The following is a 20,230-nucleotide window of genomic DNA, read 5'->3' as shown; positions in this document are numbered from 1 at the left end:
ATTCTGCCCCAAGCTGAATATATTTGAGGACGCTGATTGGCTGAATTGTATGTCACACATTTATATCTTTAATCAGCAATTTCATAGACCCGCCTCTTTTGGGCAGTTTCTCCAGCGCCCCAGAGCTGCTGAGAAGTGCACACGCAGAGAGGACATGCAGGAAAAGCATATATTTACCGCAGATATCATGTTTTACACATATTACTGGGTGATTCCATATTTCAAAAACACACATATTGACAATTTGTATAGTTTATTGTTATTATTATTTATTTTATTTGTTGTGGCTCAAGGTGGGGCAGCGCCCTCTATTGACCAGCCGCCACTGACTCAAGGTCCACTTAATGACGAGCATTGTTTCCGGAGCTTTCACATCTCACGGTCTTCCTCCTGCTCCTGGAGTTTTGGATTTCGATGTGGAAGACCATGAGATGAAGCTGAAAACATTTAGGCATTTATTTTACATTTAATGGACGGAGGGAGGGATGTTGTTTGTTTTATATTTGAAGTCCTTGCTCCTCTTTATTACAATAGTTTGTGTTTAATAAATTACTATATATTCACATATTTCATTCATTCATTATTTAATTAAATCAATTGTATCCATTCATTTTAAAATAATTTGTATTATTTCATATGATATTCTCTGTGAGAATAGAAAGTATTCTTCTTCTTCTTCTTCTTCTTCTTCTTCTTCTTCTTCTTCTTCTTCTTCTTCTTCTTCTTCTTCTTCTTCTTCTTCTTCTTCTTCTTCTTCTTCTTCTTCTTCTTCTTCTTCTTCTTCTTCTTCATGTGCTCGATGAATTAAGAGAAGAAGCTGTCTCAATTTTAACCAGTGATCAAAACCTGTCGACAGTCCGTCTTCTGAAATAAAGACTTTATTTGGCCTTATTTTTAATATTTGGGTGGTGGCGCGTGGTTTTGTTTATCTGCTCCTCTGTAATACACGATGTTTGAGAAAGTGAGTTCGGCGTCATTCCAAACTGATGCTGCATTCACGGGCTATCGACCATTTGACCATTATGAGATTTGTTTAAATGTTGTCAGTGGAAGTGTTGAGTTTCTAAGATGTGGAAACAGTTTAATGATCAAGTGAAACTAACAGAAACATAATTGTGATTCGTTCTGTTTCTGTCTTTAATGAAAATTATTATTTTTATTAAAAGATAATTTATCTTCTGCAGAAACGTGTGACCAAGACAGTTTGAAATCAATGTAGAATTACATTTAATAGATCAACTACAAATAACAATCTAACTAAAACATGAATGTAAAAATAAGAGACATTTTATTTAAAAATCAAAACGATACATTCACAAACTATTTTGATTAAAAAACAAAAACAGACAATTATGTAACATATGAAACGTTATTTTTAGTTCAGAGGAAACTTATTTGATATATTATTAAGATAAATAGAAAACATCCCTCCATTCAGTATCAGTATCATGTTTTAATATATATGTGTACTATATATGTGTACAAATGTTTATCTGTACATGCATTTGCCTTCTTTTCTTTATTATATTTTTATTTAAACTGCATGCAGTAGTTGAGTAAGTGTAGTTAAATGTATCGCATGAGAGCAGCTGGACTAATTACACCACGTTGAGGAAGATTACACCCAGAAGGAGGCAGTAATGCAACATTAAGGATCCCACGTGCACGTAAGAAATCCAAGAAGAAGAAATCCGATCTTTGAAAGCAGCACCTGAACGCAGCAGCGAGTCAGTCTCAGGGAGGCTTTTGAAAGGAAAACTCACCAAACCAACTTCAGGCTGCGCCGAGGACACATCCTGCGGGAAAACGACACACGCTCCACGGCGCAACTTTGTGTCACATTTCCTAACCTACAGTGTTGAAGAAAGAAAGCTAAAGATGCCCGTGACAGATAGGGACCTGGCGGAGGACGCGCCGTGGAAGAAGATCCAGCAGAACACCTTTACGCGCTGGACCAACGAGCATCTGAAGTGCGTCAACAAGCGGATCGGAGACCTGCAGCTGGACCTGGGCGACGGCCTGAGGCTCATCGCACTGCTGGAGGTCCTGAGCCACAAGAAGATGTACAGAAAGTACCACCCGAGGCCCAACTTCAGGCAGATGAAGCTGGAGAACGTGTCGGTGGCTCTGGAGTTCTTGGACAAGGAGAACATAAGACTGGTCTCCATCGGTGAGTCCATTCATTCGTCTCGAGGCTCCAAAAACCGCAAGTTGTGGACCCTAAAATTAGTTTTGAATGTTAGTGGAGTGTCTAAACGTGTCAGGGATGTTAGTGTTCCTAATTGTTTGTCCCAGTAAAGTTTTTCCAAGTTTATATCCACAACACACCGTTTTCTGTCGTGGGAAGCACGGACTTCCATCAATAATGGGGCGTTTTAAAGTCTAACTGCTTTTAAAACATGCCTAAATATATGGTACATAATTGTAAATGATATTTCTATAGTCAGTCGGACACACTCTTTAATTCGGCATACATGTAATACGCACAACAACAAATGGAGCTTTTATAATCTTTGTTCTCGCACCTGGCTGCTTTCAGCGAGGTGACAGACCGCGCTGGAAATAAAACTACTTTTACAAGTCGATGTTTATTTGAAGTTGGTCCTCTTGAGTGTGTATGTGATCTGATGTCAAAGGAAATTTGGCTCGCGAGGAAGCTTTTGCATTCCTTGGCTGCTGTTTTATTGTGTTGGCTGGTCCAAAGTTCAATCTGTAGCGTTACCTTTGTCCCCTCACGTGTGGAAGTCACCCAGAGTTCCTACATTTCTTATCATAAAGTTAACCAAAATCAATATTGTATAAGGTCCTCGCGTGGTAGAAGATATCGTTTATATTACACTTGTATTTTTTGCATATATTCCCATTTTAGACAGCTTGCGTCCTGCTCTTTCCATTACATGCAGCACTTACCAAACTATGTTTAAGAATCCTGCAGTTTAATATCGCCTCACCTACCGGAGACATTATAATAGTGTAAAATATTTAGTTTGAACATTGATAGACTTGAAAGAAACTAATCTTCAAATCGGCATACACACAACTCTCAAGAACTACAACCAAACCTGTAAAATACTGAATTAAACATGCAAGTGTGCTCATATCCGCGGCTCTACAGGTCGGGTCTCACGGTAATTACTGATGCCATGCATCACGGTGTCAGCAGCAACTGTTAAAGTGACAGATTTCTAAATGGAGTCTGGCACGTTGTGGGTGCAGAGTCTCCACAGGACGAGAGAGAGAGAGAGAGTGTTTGAATGAGCGGGGAGAGGCCACACCTGTGTTCACGAGCCCGGCTTCACGTGGAGCGCAGAGGGCTCTCTGATGGCAACATGTCACCCCGATGTCATGGCGGCCTTTCACCTGCTGCTCACTACTTCTGCTTCATATCTTTTTCTCTAACCAGCTGCTTGTTGTTGCGTCTCAAACATCTGATTTTAATTCATGCTGTTTGGCTTCCAGGCTGCACAAGACAGATAATCACACTGCAGTTATTTTGATGAATATTTGCTTTAATAACAATAACCAGACAAAGACTTTTCATTGCTTTAGATTTCCTTTGTTTCTTGTTTTAAGTAGTTTGACCCGATATCAGCTGATTGGAAAATTAAATCATTATCTCGGCCCAAATTAATGCTTGTTAGGACTTTTTTTTTAGTTGCTCGCTCTCCCTCTCTCTCTCTCTCCCTCTCTCTCCCTCTAACTCTCTCACTCCCTCTCACTCCCTCTAATGCTATCTCACTCCCTCACTCCCTCTAATGCTCTCTCACTCCCTCTAATGCTCTCTCACTCCCTCTAATGCTCTCCCACTCCCTCACTCCCTCTAATGCTCTCTCACTCCCTCTCACTCCCTCTAATGCACTCTCTCTCACTCTCTCTCACTCCCTCTCACTCCCTCTAATGCCCTCTCACTCTCTCTCTCTCACTCCCTCTAATGCTCTCTCACTCTCTCTCTCACTCCCTCTAATGCTCTCTCACTCCCTCTAATGCCCTCTCACTCTCTCTCTCTCACTCCCTCTAATGCTCTCTCACTCTCTCTCTCACTCCCTCTAATGCTCTCTCACTCCCTCTAATGCTCTATCACTCTCTCTCACTCCCTCTAATGCTCTCTCACTCCCTCTAATGCTCTCTCTCTCTCTCGCGCTCTCTCTCACTCTCTCTCACTCTCTCTCTCACTCTCTCTCACTCTCTCTCACTCTCTCTCACTCTCTCTCTCACTCTCTCTCACTCTCTCTCTCTCACTCTCTCTCTCACTCTCTCTCTCATATGTATGAGCTAAAATATCTGCACTAGAGTCCTGTTGGAAAGCGGACTGAGATTCTGCTTCACAGACGGTCTCTATCCGGTTGTCGGGTCTGAACCAGAGTTTTTAAAACCAACTGAACACAAACGAGCAATGCACCAGAGAACAACTGGGCGAGCAGCTTTTTATAACGGCTCTCGGGCAAATTGTATGAAACAGCAGAAGTTCAATATTTTCAGAAGGCTCATCTTGAGTTTAATATCTGCAGAAATGCATGTGCTGTGGACTCTTTAAGAGACTGAGAGAAGGTCCGTGACAACAGAGAGTCAGAGTCTGTGAACCTGGAGACCATGGTTACAAAGGTAACGATAGTTTGTCAAATGCCTCACCTCTGCGAGGGATGGAGTGACTCAGAGAGAGAGAGAGAGAGAGGGATAGACAGACAGACAGACGGAGAGGTAGTTGGTTGTGGTGAGGGGCTCCTCAGTGAGGTCCCTGGCTTATTGAAGCCAATAATGTTTCATATTATTTGAATTCATTGAGCAGTTTTCACATTGTTTCAGCTCTCGTTGTCTCTCCTGCTGCTTTCACTGTCGGCTGGGAGATTTGCACGACGGGGAAAGCAGCAGGTTGTCGTCAACATTTGACCCGTGTGTTTTGTTCACATTGGCTTCACTTCCACATCGTTGGACCACTGATTCATGTGGAGATATCATGTTTATTACCTTTAAAATATTTCATTTTCTTCTTACTGAGTGAAAGTCATCAGGGAATCGTAATGACTGAGACTTTATCGCTCTGAGATTGCAAAACCTTGAGTGTGTGTGTTGTACTGTGTGTGTGTGTGTGTGTGTGTGCACCTCTCTGCTGTGTGTGTTGTATAAACAAGGTGTGGACCATCCACTTGTGCATACAGGTGTGTTGCGTCATGACTTTGGTGGAAGACGGTGTTTGAATTGTTGCTGAAATGAATCAGGAGTCGATAAGAACACATCAGATTATTGATATCATTTGTTAATTATTAAGAGAAGAGGAAGCTCAGTGCAACCCTTAAATGTCCTTGATGCATATTAATTCACACAAAGGGTTTTGGTTTATTTGTCAGGTTCATTCGTTTCATTTGCTTCAATTTCAATCAGTTTGTGTTCGAACATAAACAAAAAAAAATACTTTTTGTTGTGCTTTTTTAATATATATTTTTTTCCCCCAGATGTTTTATTTTTCGCTATTAGTTTGAATCTGTGTTTGTTATAGAAATGTGTAATTACTGTTAAAACATATGTATTTTAAATACGGTGATTTAACTTTGATTGATTTTTTGTCACATCACACTGAAGACGATTCTTTGCTCTCAGGACACAAGCGCTCAGCTGAACGCACACACACACACACACCCACCTTCATAGAGAGCATGTGGGGAAAATGTACACAAAGAGCGGTTTAGCAACTTGTCTCTCAAAACTATTTTATTTGAATATAAATTGGAGTAAAATATGCGCCAACAAAGATCGGAAATACCACAAACTAAGTACATACATCACCTTTATTGGGTCGTGATTCTTAACGCGGTCCAATAAAACATGCAGAGTGCTATCAGACTAATCCGCTGGAACAAGCTGGGAGGCTTCCGCAAACCAAATGTCAGTTATTTCACAGGGTTTTTTTAAATCAGTTTTTTTTTTTTTTCCAAATTTGAAGCTGCATGAAAGTTTTGTGACCTGTTGTCATCGTATGTGTGAGGAACCAGGTTAAAACTCTGAGAACAGGCCCGACCGGATCTGTAGCTTTCAGTTGTGACCTTAGTCCGCTTATGTGACCACAGACACACACACACACACACACACACACACACACACACACGGTTAACCTGCGGTGCCTTCAGGCTGTGATTTTGCAGAGCGACATTCGCTCACTGTGTGAAGTGACTTTTTCCGGAGAGAGTTTTCACTGAAGCTTCAGTCTGTTTTTAAGCTGGAAGCCGATCGCTCGCGTATAAACATTTCCGTTATGTTTTAATATGCAGCCGTGATTCACTGTGTCCACTTCATTAGAAGCTTCTTTTTAAAACACACTGGTTGATTGCGATGGGCTTTGACCTCCCATTAAACTAAAGGTGGGAATCAGTAACTCACGACGCCATCGCAATACGTTGCCCACCATATTATTGCATCACGACAGTGATTCTGTGATACTAGATGCAATGCAAGACAATAGTCTCTGCGCATCTCAAAATCTGTGTAACTGAAGAGGCAAAAAAACACAGGAATCGTGTGTTTATTTTGGAGGCCCAGGCCGTAATGAGTCGGTCTGCTGGAGGCACGAGAGAACCAGGACTGAGCGGCGCAGACTGCCGGACCCTGCTGCTGTAAAATGGGAGGTTTTCTGTAGGGACCCCCCCACCGCTTTTATCCACAGTGACACGAAACGAAAGTTCCTTGTTGTAACTTTAAGATGATAACAATGACCCTTAACATTCAACTTGCTTCATGACGTCATTACGATGCGTGAACCTCAATCGAGAGCAAATTACACACCGCATTCAGATTTGCATGTAAACATGTCTCACAGAACTGGAGGTGTGACCTCCCTACGAGTTGATGGACAGAAGGTCACTTGAGGCCTTTCACACGAACACAAACTCTTTATAAACATCAACAAACAGAGTTTTACACATGCTGGATCCTCTCGAGCCAGAACCGCCAAACTGCTGCTAACGGCTAACCGCTGTAATTTGAGTCTCTGACATGTTAACGAACTTCCCTCTCTCTCCCCTTCTCTCTCTCGGCCTCTCGGTTGCCATGGTGCTTCTGTGTGTCAACAACGGTCTTCGGTGCGTAGAGCTGTGACGGCTGATTGATGTGTGGTTTCATTCCAGCAGCATCGTGTGTGTGTGTGTGTGTGTGTGTGAGAGTTTCTGTCGACATTGTTGTCTCTGAGGTGGTTTTTCTAATCTTCCGTCTTGGCTCGTCTCACTCTCTCTCACAATGTGTGCTTTGTTGCACATTAGGAACTTTTTTTTTGGTGGTTTCTGTGCTGATAAAAAAAGAAAGAAGCCTCTAATTTGGGGCAGTCGTCATTGTTGTTCTATGTTGGTGCTCTTTTGTTTGCCGTCTATTGTATCTGTTTATTCATGCGCGTCTTGTTGCTGAGCGCTTTGTCATCTTCGTGTTCTGGTTTTCATCTTTCAAATGTTTCGTGCTCGACCACAAGAAAACAGTCCGGTCAGTGAATGTGCCACACTCTTCTATCCATCTGCTCACATTAAAAAATAAATAAAAGAATAGAATAATTTAAATGTGACTATTATAAAAACATGTTTTTAGGAGTTGGGTTTTCCCAAAAGTACCAGCAACTTAAAGCGCCCAAAGTCATAACAATTCATTTTTCCTGTCAGACATTTGAAAATGTGTAAAGGATAACTTAAGGTTTGAGAACCGTCCTGTATCAGTGCTTTTAAATGTCAAAACCATCGTCTGGCCACTGTTCCAACTATTTGGTTTAAGTAAACCCTTCATTTATCGAGTTAAATCTGAGAATGGGCCGGCGCTGCACATTCTGCACATAATGATCCGATAGTTCCCAGTGATTATCGATTTAGTATTTTGGCTTGAAACGCGCATCCCTAAAAAACAAAAGAAGAAACGAGTGATGCGCCGATCTGTGTGGACCCGATTGTGATCATCGATTGTTTAACTGCGGCTGAGGGAGTTCATACACGATGTCAGAGTGTCCGTCTGTTGTTGCTCGACTTCAACAAAACGACGACATTTCAGAGTCCAGTGCGACTCCGCCGTGAAGTTAATGAATCGTTTTCATTTCCGTTGGAAACCGGAGCCATGAAGTCATGAAGATTTTAAATTGTTTTCATGGAACGATTTGTGGCAGACGATGGCTCAGATTCTATAAACATGGTGTGTTTTTTAAACTGACCAGTTTTTCTAAAATTCGATCTTGTATCGCCAGATTGTTGCCAAAACGCAGCCCTAGTAATCATGTTCTGTACATGCACACATCCTCAGTAATGCTGAACAGTTCGTTTTTTCATGTTTGGAAGAGTGTACCGGTAGTTTTTAACTTGCGATAGCTAGTAAGCTGTAGATCGTATCGTCAGTCTTCTCAACAGCGTAATCTTTAGTTTTGTAACTGAATTTTAAGCTTTGTGATTGGATGTTTTTGTTGCCCAAATGCAAGTCGTAGAAGTGCTCTCCAAAGTTTTCATGGCCATTTTGTTTTTTTCCCCAAACCGGATATTTTCTAACGCAGTTTAATATTTAGTTGTGATTCAGTTTCATGCCCGTTTACAGACTTGAAGTTCTCCAAATGTGAGTCATGTGACAGCATTTTGACTTGTGGAACCAGGGCTGCCTGGAAATAAGCCCGACTTACGTCACAGCTGCTATCCCAGGAAAGTGTAGTCAGCTGGAACATTTGAAACACCACTCGCATGCAAAGTTCATAAAGTAGAGCTCAGTCAGAGGGTTTAGAAAAGCTGCTGAAAACGCACGAGGTGCGTCACATCCGTGAGCCAATCGGCGGGTCAGCCAGCGCCACACTTTGATTTGACATTTGTCTCACCTACGAATCATAAAGCGTCCTACATGGACAGCGAAATGTCCCAAACCTGCTGCTCAGCGCTCAACAGACGCGATTATGTTTTGAAGATGTTTTAATTATACACAAAAAAAAAAGTTTAGTGTTTATCAGCTCTCCTCCCATGCTGGGAGGGTGTGTGTGTGTGTGTGTGTGTGTGTGTGTGTGTGTGTGTGTGTGTGTGTGTGTGTGTGTGTGTGACACATAACACACAGAGGCTCTGTGTTGCTGGAGAAAAAGGTAACCTGAGAGTGGCTGGGATATAGACTTTCACCCACACACCTCCACTCTGCAGAGAAAGCTTCTTTGTTGGTTCCATGTCGCTGCTTTGTGCCGTTTTTTTTCTTCTTCAATGTGAAGCTTAGAATCGAGTGACACTGGAATTCACTTTGAGAAACATTTGAAGGATTTATTACCAGAAAAGTCTGATATCTACATATTTATTCATGATCAAAGTCACGAACACGCTAGTTAAAAGTCACTTTGAAAATCAATTTATTTTCCTTTGCCTGTGACTTTACCGAGAGGCCCGTCTGCTATGAAAGCTTAGCTTAGCACAAAGACTGGAAACGGGTAGAAACTGCTAGCGTGTCCATCTAAACAGTAACTAAATCAAGCAGCTCTAAATCTCACACGTTAACGTGTCAGGGTTTGTTTTGTACGGATTAAACAAATGATATTTAACATGTTCAGTGTTGAGCTTTAGAGGAGCTGGTTGGTTGTTACTTTGGACAGAGCCAGGCTAACAGTTTCCCGTCTTTGTGCTAAGCTAACTAGCTGCTGGCTGTAACCTTATATTTAACAGATAGATATGAGAGTGGTGTCAATCTCCTGGTTTCTCTCGCTGCAAAAAAGCACATTTCACATAAGAAGAAAAGCCAACAATAGGGAAGGAATTGGGAACATATGTTGTTTTCTTCGTTCGTCAAATTGCCGCCCTCAAGATGAACAATAAGCACTGCTTTAGAGGCAACCACACGAGTTCCATCAGCTTCACAATGTGCATGTGTTTTAAGTAAGTATCTGACGCAAACGCACCTTTTTAGAGGGTCAGCTCACCCAAATAACACCGACGCGTAGTTTTGTTTATGCCAAGTTGTTGAGGTGATGAGACGTCTGATGCCGACCAGATACAATGGAGGTAAATGGTAATTTGTTTAAAACATCAAACGCACTCACACAGACCTTTGTTTCCTCGCCAGCACCAGTTGTCCTGTTGTCTCACAGCAGACGCTCGTGTCTTTGTGAAGCTGGTGTCTGTGTTTTGGTGCTGAACTGTGTTTGATCACACACACACACACACACACACACACACACACACACTGTTGTCTGGATGGAGATACAGCAGACATGACGTAGAGCTACGGATAGTCACTGTTCACTAAATATTTGGTTAATGATGATGATCCAATGCCAGAGAGACAAAAGCCCCAAACCACTAACCATACACGCCAACTTCTGCACACGCACCCTCACACACACACACATGCACCCACACACACACACGCAGTAGTGCTGAACTGTGTGTGTGGTTGTGGTGGATTGTTCGGTGACAATCACTGTGGTGAACCTCCTGCAGCCTGGCTCGCCTACAAACCTCTCAAACTCCTCTTACTCGCTCTCGTTCCATTTCTTCCTCTTCTATTTTTCTTCTCTTTTCTTTTCTTCTGGTCTTTGAACCTCAATACTATTTTGGAAACTGACAGAATTAACTGTCATCTACATCCAGGCATCAACTGTCCGGTCTAATTTGAAATCTTGTTTTTTTTTTAATTCTTTGACCGGATGGTTCCTAGTTTAGTTTAGATACGGTTTGATTGAACTTTATTGTCATTGGGTAAAAGCACAAAGACCAGAGCTGCTCGCTTTATCGTTTCGCGATGTGTGCGCGTAACGTTCGCCGCAATTTAACTGAAACACGTCATGACACACAAGCGGAACTTGCACGGTTCTCTTGTTCCGTGACTAATTTGGTGTTTACCATTAATTACCTACCGCATAGGTCGGCCTGCCACAGTTTGATTACGACCCTTACATGTTTACACTTCTCTACACGGGGGAGTCAACGTGGAGGGTCAGGCGCTCGGTCGCCGGGCGGATTTTCTCCATCCTCAAAGTGCACCAGCATGATGCATTTAACTTTTAAAATGTAAAAACGTATATTATTTATAAGTAAATTGCAATGTCAGTTTTTGACAATAATTGACTTTCTTTTGTCATTATCGATCATTTTCTTAAGTTTACTGAACACAAGTTGACGTCACCCATTGTCTTGTTTCATGCTCCAGGTAAAACATGTTCAACGTGACAAAACAACCTCCCATCAGGCTCCACTGAGTAGCTTTTTGTTTGTCCGACGTTGTACGCTAATTACAGATGTTTTTGTCGACTCGTCTCCTTTTGCCCCTCGTGTTATTGTCTTTTCTCCGTCACTATCCTCCTGCACTGCTCTCCTCCTCTTCGTCGTCCTCATCCTCACCACATGGTCATGTTTCTGGTTCTGATGACATCATGGCCTGGGAACCAGCGGGGTGAGGTCACGCGAGGCTAAACGCTGCAGCGTGTTTGTCAGTGGGCGTCCTGTTTATGCATGCAGACGTAATGCCAGATGTGTGTGTGTGTGTTAATGACAGGGCAGCACTAGGCTGGTTACTGGTCTCTTGTGGTTCTCCTGTTTTCAAGTTTCTTCTGCTGTTTGTTTGTATCAAACTTCTCTTGGCTCAAATGTCTTCCAACTGCAAACTGGTTCATTATTCAGTTGCAGGTGATGCTCCGTTCTGATACTAGTCCCATTACGTTCGACAGAGTGGACCAGAATACCTGACTTAATGGTCTTGAGAAGTGTTTCTGCATCTCTGATGAAGCTCTACTCTGGTTGAAGTCCTCCACCATGAAACAAGCTGTTGCTCTTTGGGACGCTTCAACCTGTGGTGTGCCACAGGGCTCAATTCTAGGTCCACTATTGTTTTAGATAGAAGTGCTGTGGATGTCCATGCCATTTCAGACTTGTAAGGAGCCACCTTAGAAAATATAATCATTTTAATATACCGATTATTCATGCACTTAAAAAGAAAATTTTGTATCTTACATGTTAAAGTTAAATGCATCAATCTGGTGCAATTTGAGAGCAACATTAGAGGCTACATCTATGAAGAACTTTGTGCCGATAGGAATGCAAATTTGTAACTGATCATGAACTCGTTAACTGACTTTGTGGGCAATAAAGTAGCCCATGATTATGAGCTGACGGATAATTACAATCCCTCCTCTGCATTGTGGAGTTTGGTTTATGGTTTCACTCGTCTTCTTACTACTTCACAGTACATTTAGTTTGTACGCCCTCTGTCGTTTTGGAGAAGAATGCAACTCTCAGAGCGTTGAGCATGGAGGTCCTTTGTGCAAGCTCATCTGCAGCCTTGGGTACCTTTTTTAAAACGTAGGTCTTTGATGATGACTGTTTCATTTGGGTCCTGCTTGAGTCCAAAATGCGGTAGCAAAGATCTCAAGCAACTGTTAAATTCAGAATTTATGACACAAATTCAGCCCGAGGTCCTCTGGCTGACCCGAGATGCTGCTTCACAGACTCGCCTCTTTAACAAACAGCGGGAGCTTTCCAGATTCCGTCTTTTGTTTGTTTTTTCTTGGTTCAGTCACTTCTTTGACTCCTTGTGAATGAGAGCAAGTTTCTCCTCGTGTTTGATCTCGCTCACTCGTCATCTCTGCAGCTGTTTGAGTCCAACCCAGGACCAGATTAAAGAGAGGGAAACAGGACGACACTCGTTATCCAAATCGAAGACGTCAAAAGGCCTCTTGCCTCTCCGTCTGTAATCTGGGTTCTTTTGGTGGGATCGCCCCCTCTGAGCTGCTGGTGCATGACTCATGTGACTCTTATTAAGCTGCACCGTTATTACAGCGATGCATCATGCGCTGATGTCATCAATGAGTGCTAAAATATGGGAATGCGATGGGGGAAGACCGCTGACTGCTCTGGAAACTGTTCAAATCTCAGACCTTGAACTTTTTTTTTCATTTTTTTTTTTTAAGCGATCAATCATTTGATAACTGCTTCGCCGTCCGCTGGAGGTTTAAAGGGTCAGTCCACTCAAATGATTCAAAACATGCGTTCTTGCGTGCCTCCAGTCTTACCTAGAAATGTCGATGGGATTCCTGCCACCGCCTCAATGCACGGGTGGTGAACTTTTGAAAAATGACGTGAAAATGAATCATCTTTCCAGATTCAGGGCTCCAGACTAAGTTATCCAGTGTTACCAACGCTCTCTGTTGGTCACATGTTTTGGTTTTCTGAGCATGGTATTATCAGTGATCAAAAGAAACTAAGTACATTTACTGAAGCACTGTACTCCAGTACAATTTAGAAAAATGTTGTGCTTTTTCCTTCACTAACTTCTTATTTTTTATTTTTTTTATACCAGCAGCAAGTCCACATAGCTGCTGAAAAAAAAGTATTCAAGTTAATGTGACGTTTGTCAGTGAGACGATAAAATGACTCGATTAAAACGTATGTATGACTGTTGGTGTTGATTTCAGGTTCATTGTCATTGCATTGAGAGAACGTACGTACATTTAACATATCAAAATAATGTTTCTCAAAGTTAAGAACGAAAGGTTGGAAACCACAAATGTGCACACGCGGCTAAACCTGCAAGGATAGAACGATATTGATCGATAAATGATGATGATTGTCGTTTCTATTGGACTGTGAGCATGTGATCGGTCTCACAGCACAGAGTGATGTCACACACCTGGTGTGTGTGTTGAGTGAAAGATTTGTTCACTGACCTGACAGCAGTTTGAAAAGGCTACCGTGTGTGTGTGTGTGTGTGTGTGTGTGTGTCTATGGTTGTTTAAATTGAGTGCTTGTTGAATTTGTGTTACTTTTGTTCCTTTGTCATCATCCATCGGGTCCTTGGAGGAGAGGTGGGTGTTGAAATGTGTGTGTGTGTGATGAATTGGGGGTTGGTGGGCGGGGTTATGATCTCAACACTGAGGAATGTGTGTACACAGTCTGTTTGACCCATGACACACACACACACACACACACACACACACACACACACACACACACGGTAGCTCCACGTCCTGTTTACCACTGAAGGTACCTCCTGTCTTTTTGTTGTGAAGGACATTTCCATCTAAAATTCACTTTCCCCGCCAGACTTTTACATTGTTTTTCAGCATTAAGTTGTTTTTCCCCTCAAACTTCCTAATTACGACACAATGATGCTCTGTTGTTGTGTAACAGAGGTGCAACGGATCACAAATCTCACTGTTTTGAGTCTTTGATCGGATCAGCAGGAAAAAAGGGAGCAGATAAAACTTAGAGATTTCCCCATCACGTGTCTTTTGCTGCGTCGACATGTTTCCGATCACCAATGAGCCATGTCGGCCGATACAGATAGTTTTGTTGTTTCCTTGTTATAGCGGCTGGTATACAAGGTTTGTTTTTTCACCAGCATCCCAAAAGACAGCCTTTGGTTTTTATTCATTTATTTGTATGAACATCACATGGTCTACTCCTAAAACCTGCTTGAACATCAGGTCTGCATTTATTGAAGGATCGTCTGTAATATCTCTGTGGTTCTTTCACTTTTTTTGGGTTTTTTTAACGCAAACCGGTCCGACCCATCTGTTGCAAGTTTAAAAAAATCATATTTTCATTTTATATGGAAATTTATGGAAACTAGCTGCAGCTTGAAAGGAAGAATGCTATTAAAAATCTGCACTTATTATAGTGTGTGTGTATAGTAATGTCGGCAGTAATTTAAAGTATAAAGATAAATCAGAACCGGAATACTTATTGTTCCCCGGGGTAACATTAGTATTGGCCTTTTTGGAAAAACAGCTAAATTATTTGTGGAACAATAAAGGCTGTGCAGCTCTAACATTGATTTGGGAGTCGCTCGTAGTGATGAACCTCCAGAGGATTATCTCATGAATCTGGAGCTCGTTGTTTTCCTGTCCAGCTGCAACTTCACCGCTTTGGTTCTCATGGCTTCATTTGTTTTATTGAAAAAAACCGATTTATAAGCGACTGTCCACTACCTGCTCAGCAACAAACAGCAGACGACACAGAGACTAGCTGGTGAACATATGGAGCCTTTAGCAGCTGAAGAGATGGGTATGTCCCTCAAGTGTTGGTGGAGACCCAAAAAGAGAGAATGTTTGACTTCATCAGGTGTAATACTGTTACAATGGAGGTAAATAAACAAGCAACTTTCCTCAAATTCACCAAATCAACTTGAAAAAGGATGATGCTGCATTCATGTGGCAAAAATAACCATTGATTGATTAATTAATCCAACCGGCTAGTGAAAGTTTGTGAAAGTTTTACTTTGTTCACAACTGTTTTACTCTTATAAACAAAGTAAATAAAAACGTATTGAATATAAATGTCGTATTTCTTTTCGTGTTTATTTGCTTGTGTGTGGATCTCTTGGGTAAAAACAAAGCCAGTTCATTTAATAGAATCCATCTTTATTTGACGTCTAATTGATTTAGACGGGTTTGATGACATTCTGGTGAGTTATGATGTGTGTGTGGTGTTATTACGACACATGACTCAAAGAAGAGGTTTCCTCTCTCCGGCTGCTGGGGTGGGACAGAATATTTTCTTCATGCTGACATCCGGGCGGTGATCTGCCTCAGGCGTCGACTGTTCCGTACGGCTCGGCAGTTAATTGTTGGGTAGGAAGTGAAACGTGTTTGTGAGACGGTGATGTAGCCATTGTGTGAAGGAACAGCTGTTTTAAGTGGGACACAGCTGTTGTGCCTGAGAGGGAGAGAGAGAGGGGGGGGGGGGGGGGTGAGGTATTCAAAAGAGTGAGCTACAATTACCTGACTTGTGTCTCACCTGTATGCTGGTCTGTCTGGCTTCACTGATCTTGTGTGCATTGGATTGATGGGGACAAATCTGAGCCAAATGCTGCGTTGTGAATGTCGCGTTGTCAGATCCCACCTCCCTTAATAATGGCCTCTGAGAGACGTGAAGGGGACGCTATTGCACCGAAGGACGAGCATTTCTAAAGCGGCGTACTGGCAGCTTCAGACCGGCTTGTGTCAGAAGGTGAGGAAAGTATTACTGCAGGGCAACGACGCGTTGCACTACTGCCTGACAGACGTCCCACGCCTGGTGGCCTAAAAGTGTCCCACATACTGTAAGCCGTCATGGGGACTTAAGAATTCAGGGGTCTTATGTTCCAGGACGAGGCTCCTTTCTCTTTTTTTTTTCACCCGATCTGCAACCGAACTTGTTGGTTAGCTGTCAGTGTGAGTTAACGAGCTTCTGGACTCGTTATTGGTTAGTTAGTTGGAAGGTTATTAGTTAGACTGTTGTTGGATCACAGAGCAGGTATTACGTAACTTCCTGTTCCAGAGAGAGAGAGAGAGAAGGTGTGCCACGCTGATAAGAGAGGCATTGTGTGCCAACCCGATTCACCTTCACACACACACACACACACACACACACACACACCTGCCATTGGCGTCCTTGTTGTGTCTCCACAGCGACGGGTCAACAAACCAGCAGGTATCTGCAGCGGCTTTAAACACGTTTATCTGAAGCAGATCCGGCCTGAGTTATAACGGGGAGCTTTTTTCTCTTTGTTTTGTTTTTGGTGAATGGAGTTGTGGACAGATAAATCTCAGAATGAAAGAGGCGCTGACTGCGGTGATTAATTTTCTCCGAGGGGGCGGAAGAGTCATGACAAGCCTCTCACGTGTGAGAGCCTCTTAGTGGTCGTAGCATGTCGACAATGAGATCTGAGCCGAGGTGTAGGTCTTAAAAAATAAAGAGTTCCAGGGAAATAAAGAAACTTTCCACAGGATTCTTTCACAGATTAATTGAAGTGTCTGATAAATAGCTTCTTCAGTTCTCTAGACTGAATGCGGTCTTAAGTCATAAAGTGAGAAGTAGGAGCATTTTCTCTTAGATATCTGAGTCATGTCCACTCGTGTATATGGAGCCGTCATTATGCGGGACTTTCCTAGGACCGTCTGTTATTTCTACCTTTTTTAAAGTTATTTGGGCCGGGCCGGGTCAAGGACTCTCCTGTGTGTGTGTGTGTGTGTCAAAAGCATCACATCACAGTCTTGTTCACTTAGAGTCTGTAAATAAACACGAGTACAATATTTGTTTTCAAGACTGTTGTCAACTTTTTCGATTTTGGGTCCCAGACCTGAGAGTCCGTCACATGAGCAGGAAACAATGCAGCAGATTATTAGAGCTGTTAAAACCCTCTAACGCACACACTCTGGTGTGTGTTTTTGTTTTGCGCTTCTTCCATCAGTGTTTTGACTCTCTGCATTTATGTTTCTAAACCCCCCCCCCCCCCTCCCTCCCTCTCTCTCTCTCGTCCTTTATGTGAACAATAGGCTACCATGGCGATAGCCTCGTTAATCACAAAACTGTCGGCAAGAACACACACAGTTTAGTTCCCATTCTGATGTTCGGGACTGTTTTGAATGGAATGAAGTATGAACTGTAAACACATTTTAAGGTTTAAAATACCCTTTAAAAGTTTCACCGATACAATGCATCTCACTAAAACAACATGGCTGGATGGCACTAAAGCGTTGGTCCCCGGCCTCGGATCCCTAAGGAGGCCCAAAATAGATCTGACCCGTCATGAACTGTTGACAGGATAGAAAAGTACACTGAACAAGATTGAAGTTCTGCTCCATAGGTTGTGTTTGAATCAGGCGGCAACCTCTGGTTCAGAACAGTTAAGCCAATTCTAAAGTGTCTTAAACGTGCCTTCTCTGTGTGACCCATCAGTGTTCCGCTGACCGACTCCTCCGACTGCTAAATGAAGTCTGGTTGTATCGAAGTCTGTGAGAAAATGTCTTGATTCATTGAGTAAACATGAGTTTATGACCAGAGCGGTATTCGGCGTCTCAATCGTCTCTCCCGACTCCTTCCGTTGCAAAAATCCAAGATGACAAAATGTCAAACTTGAGGCTTCAAAACCGCAGTTCACAAACGGGTGACATCACCTCCACTTCTTAACAGTCTATGGTTTGAATTAATAAATAACTTTTCCTTTTAAACCCTACTTTAGACCACTCACATTTTTCCGGGGACCCCCTGTCCTCACCCTGAGGCCGGAAACACGGCTCTGTTCTTTGCTTCCCCGTTGTTCTTCTTTTAAAGAGGGGGGGGGAAGAAACCTCATTGTTTGTCCTGGTCTGAAGCCATAAGCTCACGCACCGGGTGACAATGAGTCAAAAATAGAAATTGCTTAGTCTTAATGGACCACAAGCCAAAAAAAGCTTAAAGGTGCAAAAGAACCAATTCATAGATTAAAAAAAACCTACCGTTGTAATCTCTTGTTATTGTGCATTAACTAAACGCGTCACAACTTGAATAGCTTTAGTACAAGCGTCCCATATGGTGTGACTGATCGATGTTAAACTGAGTGCCAGCTCAGGTGTGTGTGTGTGTGTGTGTGTGTGTGTGTGTGTTCAGAGGGTAAAGGCCGCTGCTCAATTTACAGGATGTTTGCTGCAGAGGCGGAGTGTGTGAGAAACTCGCACAGGTGTGGCAGCTCAACCTTGGCGGGAAAAAGGAAATTAGAAAGGAGACGTGAAAAAAACCCCAAAAAACAGGCGAGTGGAGAGAGTGGAAGAGTTTAAAAAAAGTTGAAATACAAAGAGATAAATGAGTCAGTAAAAACAGAGATTAGGAATGTCGAAAGCAGGATGTGGCAACCTCTCCTGTGTGTGTGTGTGTGTTGAAGTAAATACTCCGTCATTATCAGTGTTGTGTCACCAGTGGGTGTGGCAGCACTCTCCCAGAGCTCCACCTAAACCCAAGGTTGCTGAAACATGTTTGGACCACAGCTGAGCTGCAGGATTCACCAGGTGGATCAAAGGGGTGTCTCTCTCTCACACACACACACACACACACACACACTCTATGTGGGACACTATGCATGTCTGCACGGTGTTGAAAGGCATTTTGCTGTTGCTTAATGAAGCAGAGATAAATATATTTGGTAACTATGAAGGTGTGGAGGCTCCAGTGTGAGATTGTTTACTGATAAGTGCTTTGATTCTAATGAAACGTGCACAGACGTGTGTGTGTGTGGTGGACGTGGCTGCTGACTCGTGTTTCATGACCGACCCCCGGGCGTGAGGGGAGATCACCCTAACCCTAACCCTTCCTTTTGGTTTCATTTCTTTCAGCACCGCAGGATTGCTGCGTAGTTGCAGGGCTACAAAAACTGACTTCAACAGAAAACTTAGATTTTGTTTTTGATCTGAACATCTGCAGATTAATTCCATACCTGCTGTGTTGTGATCTATGAAAGTTCGGCACGATGGGAAAAGAACAAATCCCCGTTTTGTTGTCTCTTTGCGGCCCTCTTGACTGTTGCTGGCTGAATGAGAGGCTCGTTGTAAAGGGCAGTTTCTCGCTCTGCTTCCAGTCTTTGTGTGACGCTCGGTCCTGACCGTTCTGATCGGACACCGAGATAAACCCGATTGAGTCAACATCACCTCATACAAGTTCTAATTACAAGAACAAATGATCATAATATCTGATTCAAGTCATGATGTCTTTGACATATTTCACCCGGACCTTGTGTCTCTACCAACTTTGACGCTAAAGACAGCAGACAAGCAAAGTTAATTATCACAAATGTTGGAGTGTTCCTTTAATACATACTTTGTTATTGTAGGAGAGAAAAATGTAGACTGAGGGATTAAAATAGACTGGAATGCTGTGTGTGCTGGTGTGAGGTACCGGCTGGTACAGTGAGGTCTGATTAATGAGTAGCATTACCCTGCAGCACTCTGTTCTGCTCTGCTAAAATAAAGCTAGAACCTGGATATCAGCAGGTTTGTTTTCAGATCTGCGCTCAGTGTTGCGCCATTTTTTTTTTATCAGCGTCTGAAATAAACTTTTTTGGGGTGGGGATGCCAAACGGGTTGATTGAAGTTGTGGTGTCGGCAGATAGGCTTTACAGACCAGGAACTAACGCAACAGACTCCCTTCTCACGTGTGAGGGGTGCACGGTTACTACGGCTGAACATAGAATGACAAGAACGAAAACGACAGACGATTAAACAAAAAACTGAGTTGACGTCACACAGATTACCGCTTATCGCCACAGGTGCCATCAAAGAGAACAAAATGAAAATCTTCCAGATTGTTACTTTAACATCTCAGCTTTGTGTTCTCTCTTCCTCTCCCTATATCTTGTAGTTTCTTGTTCAATTTTATTTTATTCCATTTTTTCAACCTTCTAGGATCGTTAATTTCAATATAGTTTTAAAATCAGCTTAGCAAGACTTTAAAGAACATCGTGTTGGGTTTTATTATTAAAGTTGTTATCAGACCCTCCTTGCTGGAACTGTTCTCTCAAGTTCTGCTTTGGGAGT

General features: G+C 42.6%; 1 protein-coding gene across 3 annotated transcripts in view; it reads left to right on the top strand.

Moving 5' to 3' along the window:
- Positions 1-1,795: 1,795 nt before the first annotated feature.
- The window catches only part of flnba (filamin B a), a 52,826-nt gene continuing 34,391 nt past the window's right edge, over positions 1,796-20,230 (top strand). For all 3 annotated transcript variants that reach the window (XM_079265800.1, XM_079265801.1, XM_079265799.1), the window contains exon 1: positions 1,796-2,170. In XM_079265800.1, the coding sequence (XP_079121926.1) occupies positions 1,879-2,170 (292 nt within the window). In that variant the 5' untranslated portion in view covers positions 1,796-1,878. The remainder of the gene's footprint in view (positions 2,171-20,230) is intronic.

This window comes from Melanostigma gelatinosum (genome assembly GCF_949748355.1).
Source record: "Melanostigma gelatinosum genome assembly, chromosome: 3".
Classification (NCBI taxonomy): Eukaryota; Metazoa; Chordata; class Actinopteri; order Perciformes; family Zoarcidae; genus Melanostigma; species Melanostigma gelatinosum.
This window is presented reverse-complemented; position numbering and strand designations above follow the sequence as displayed.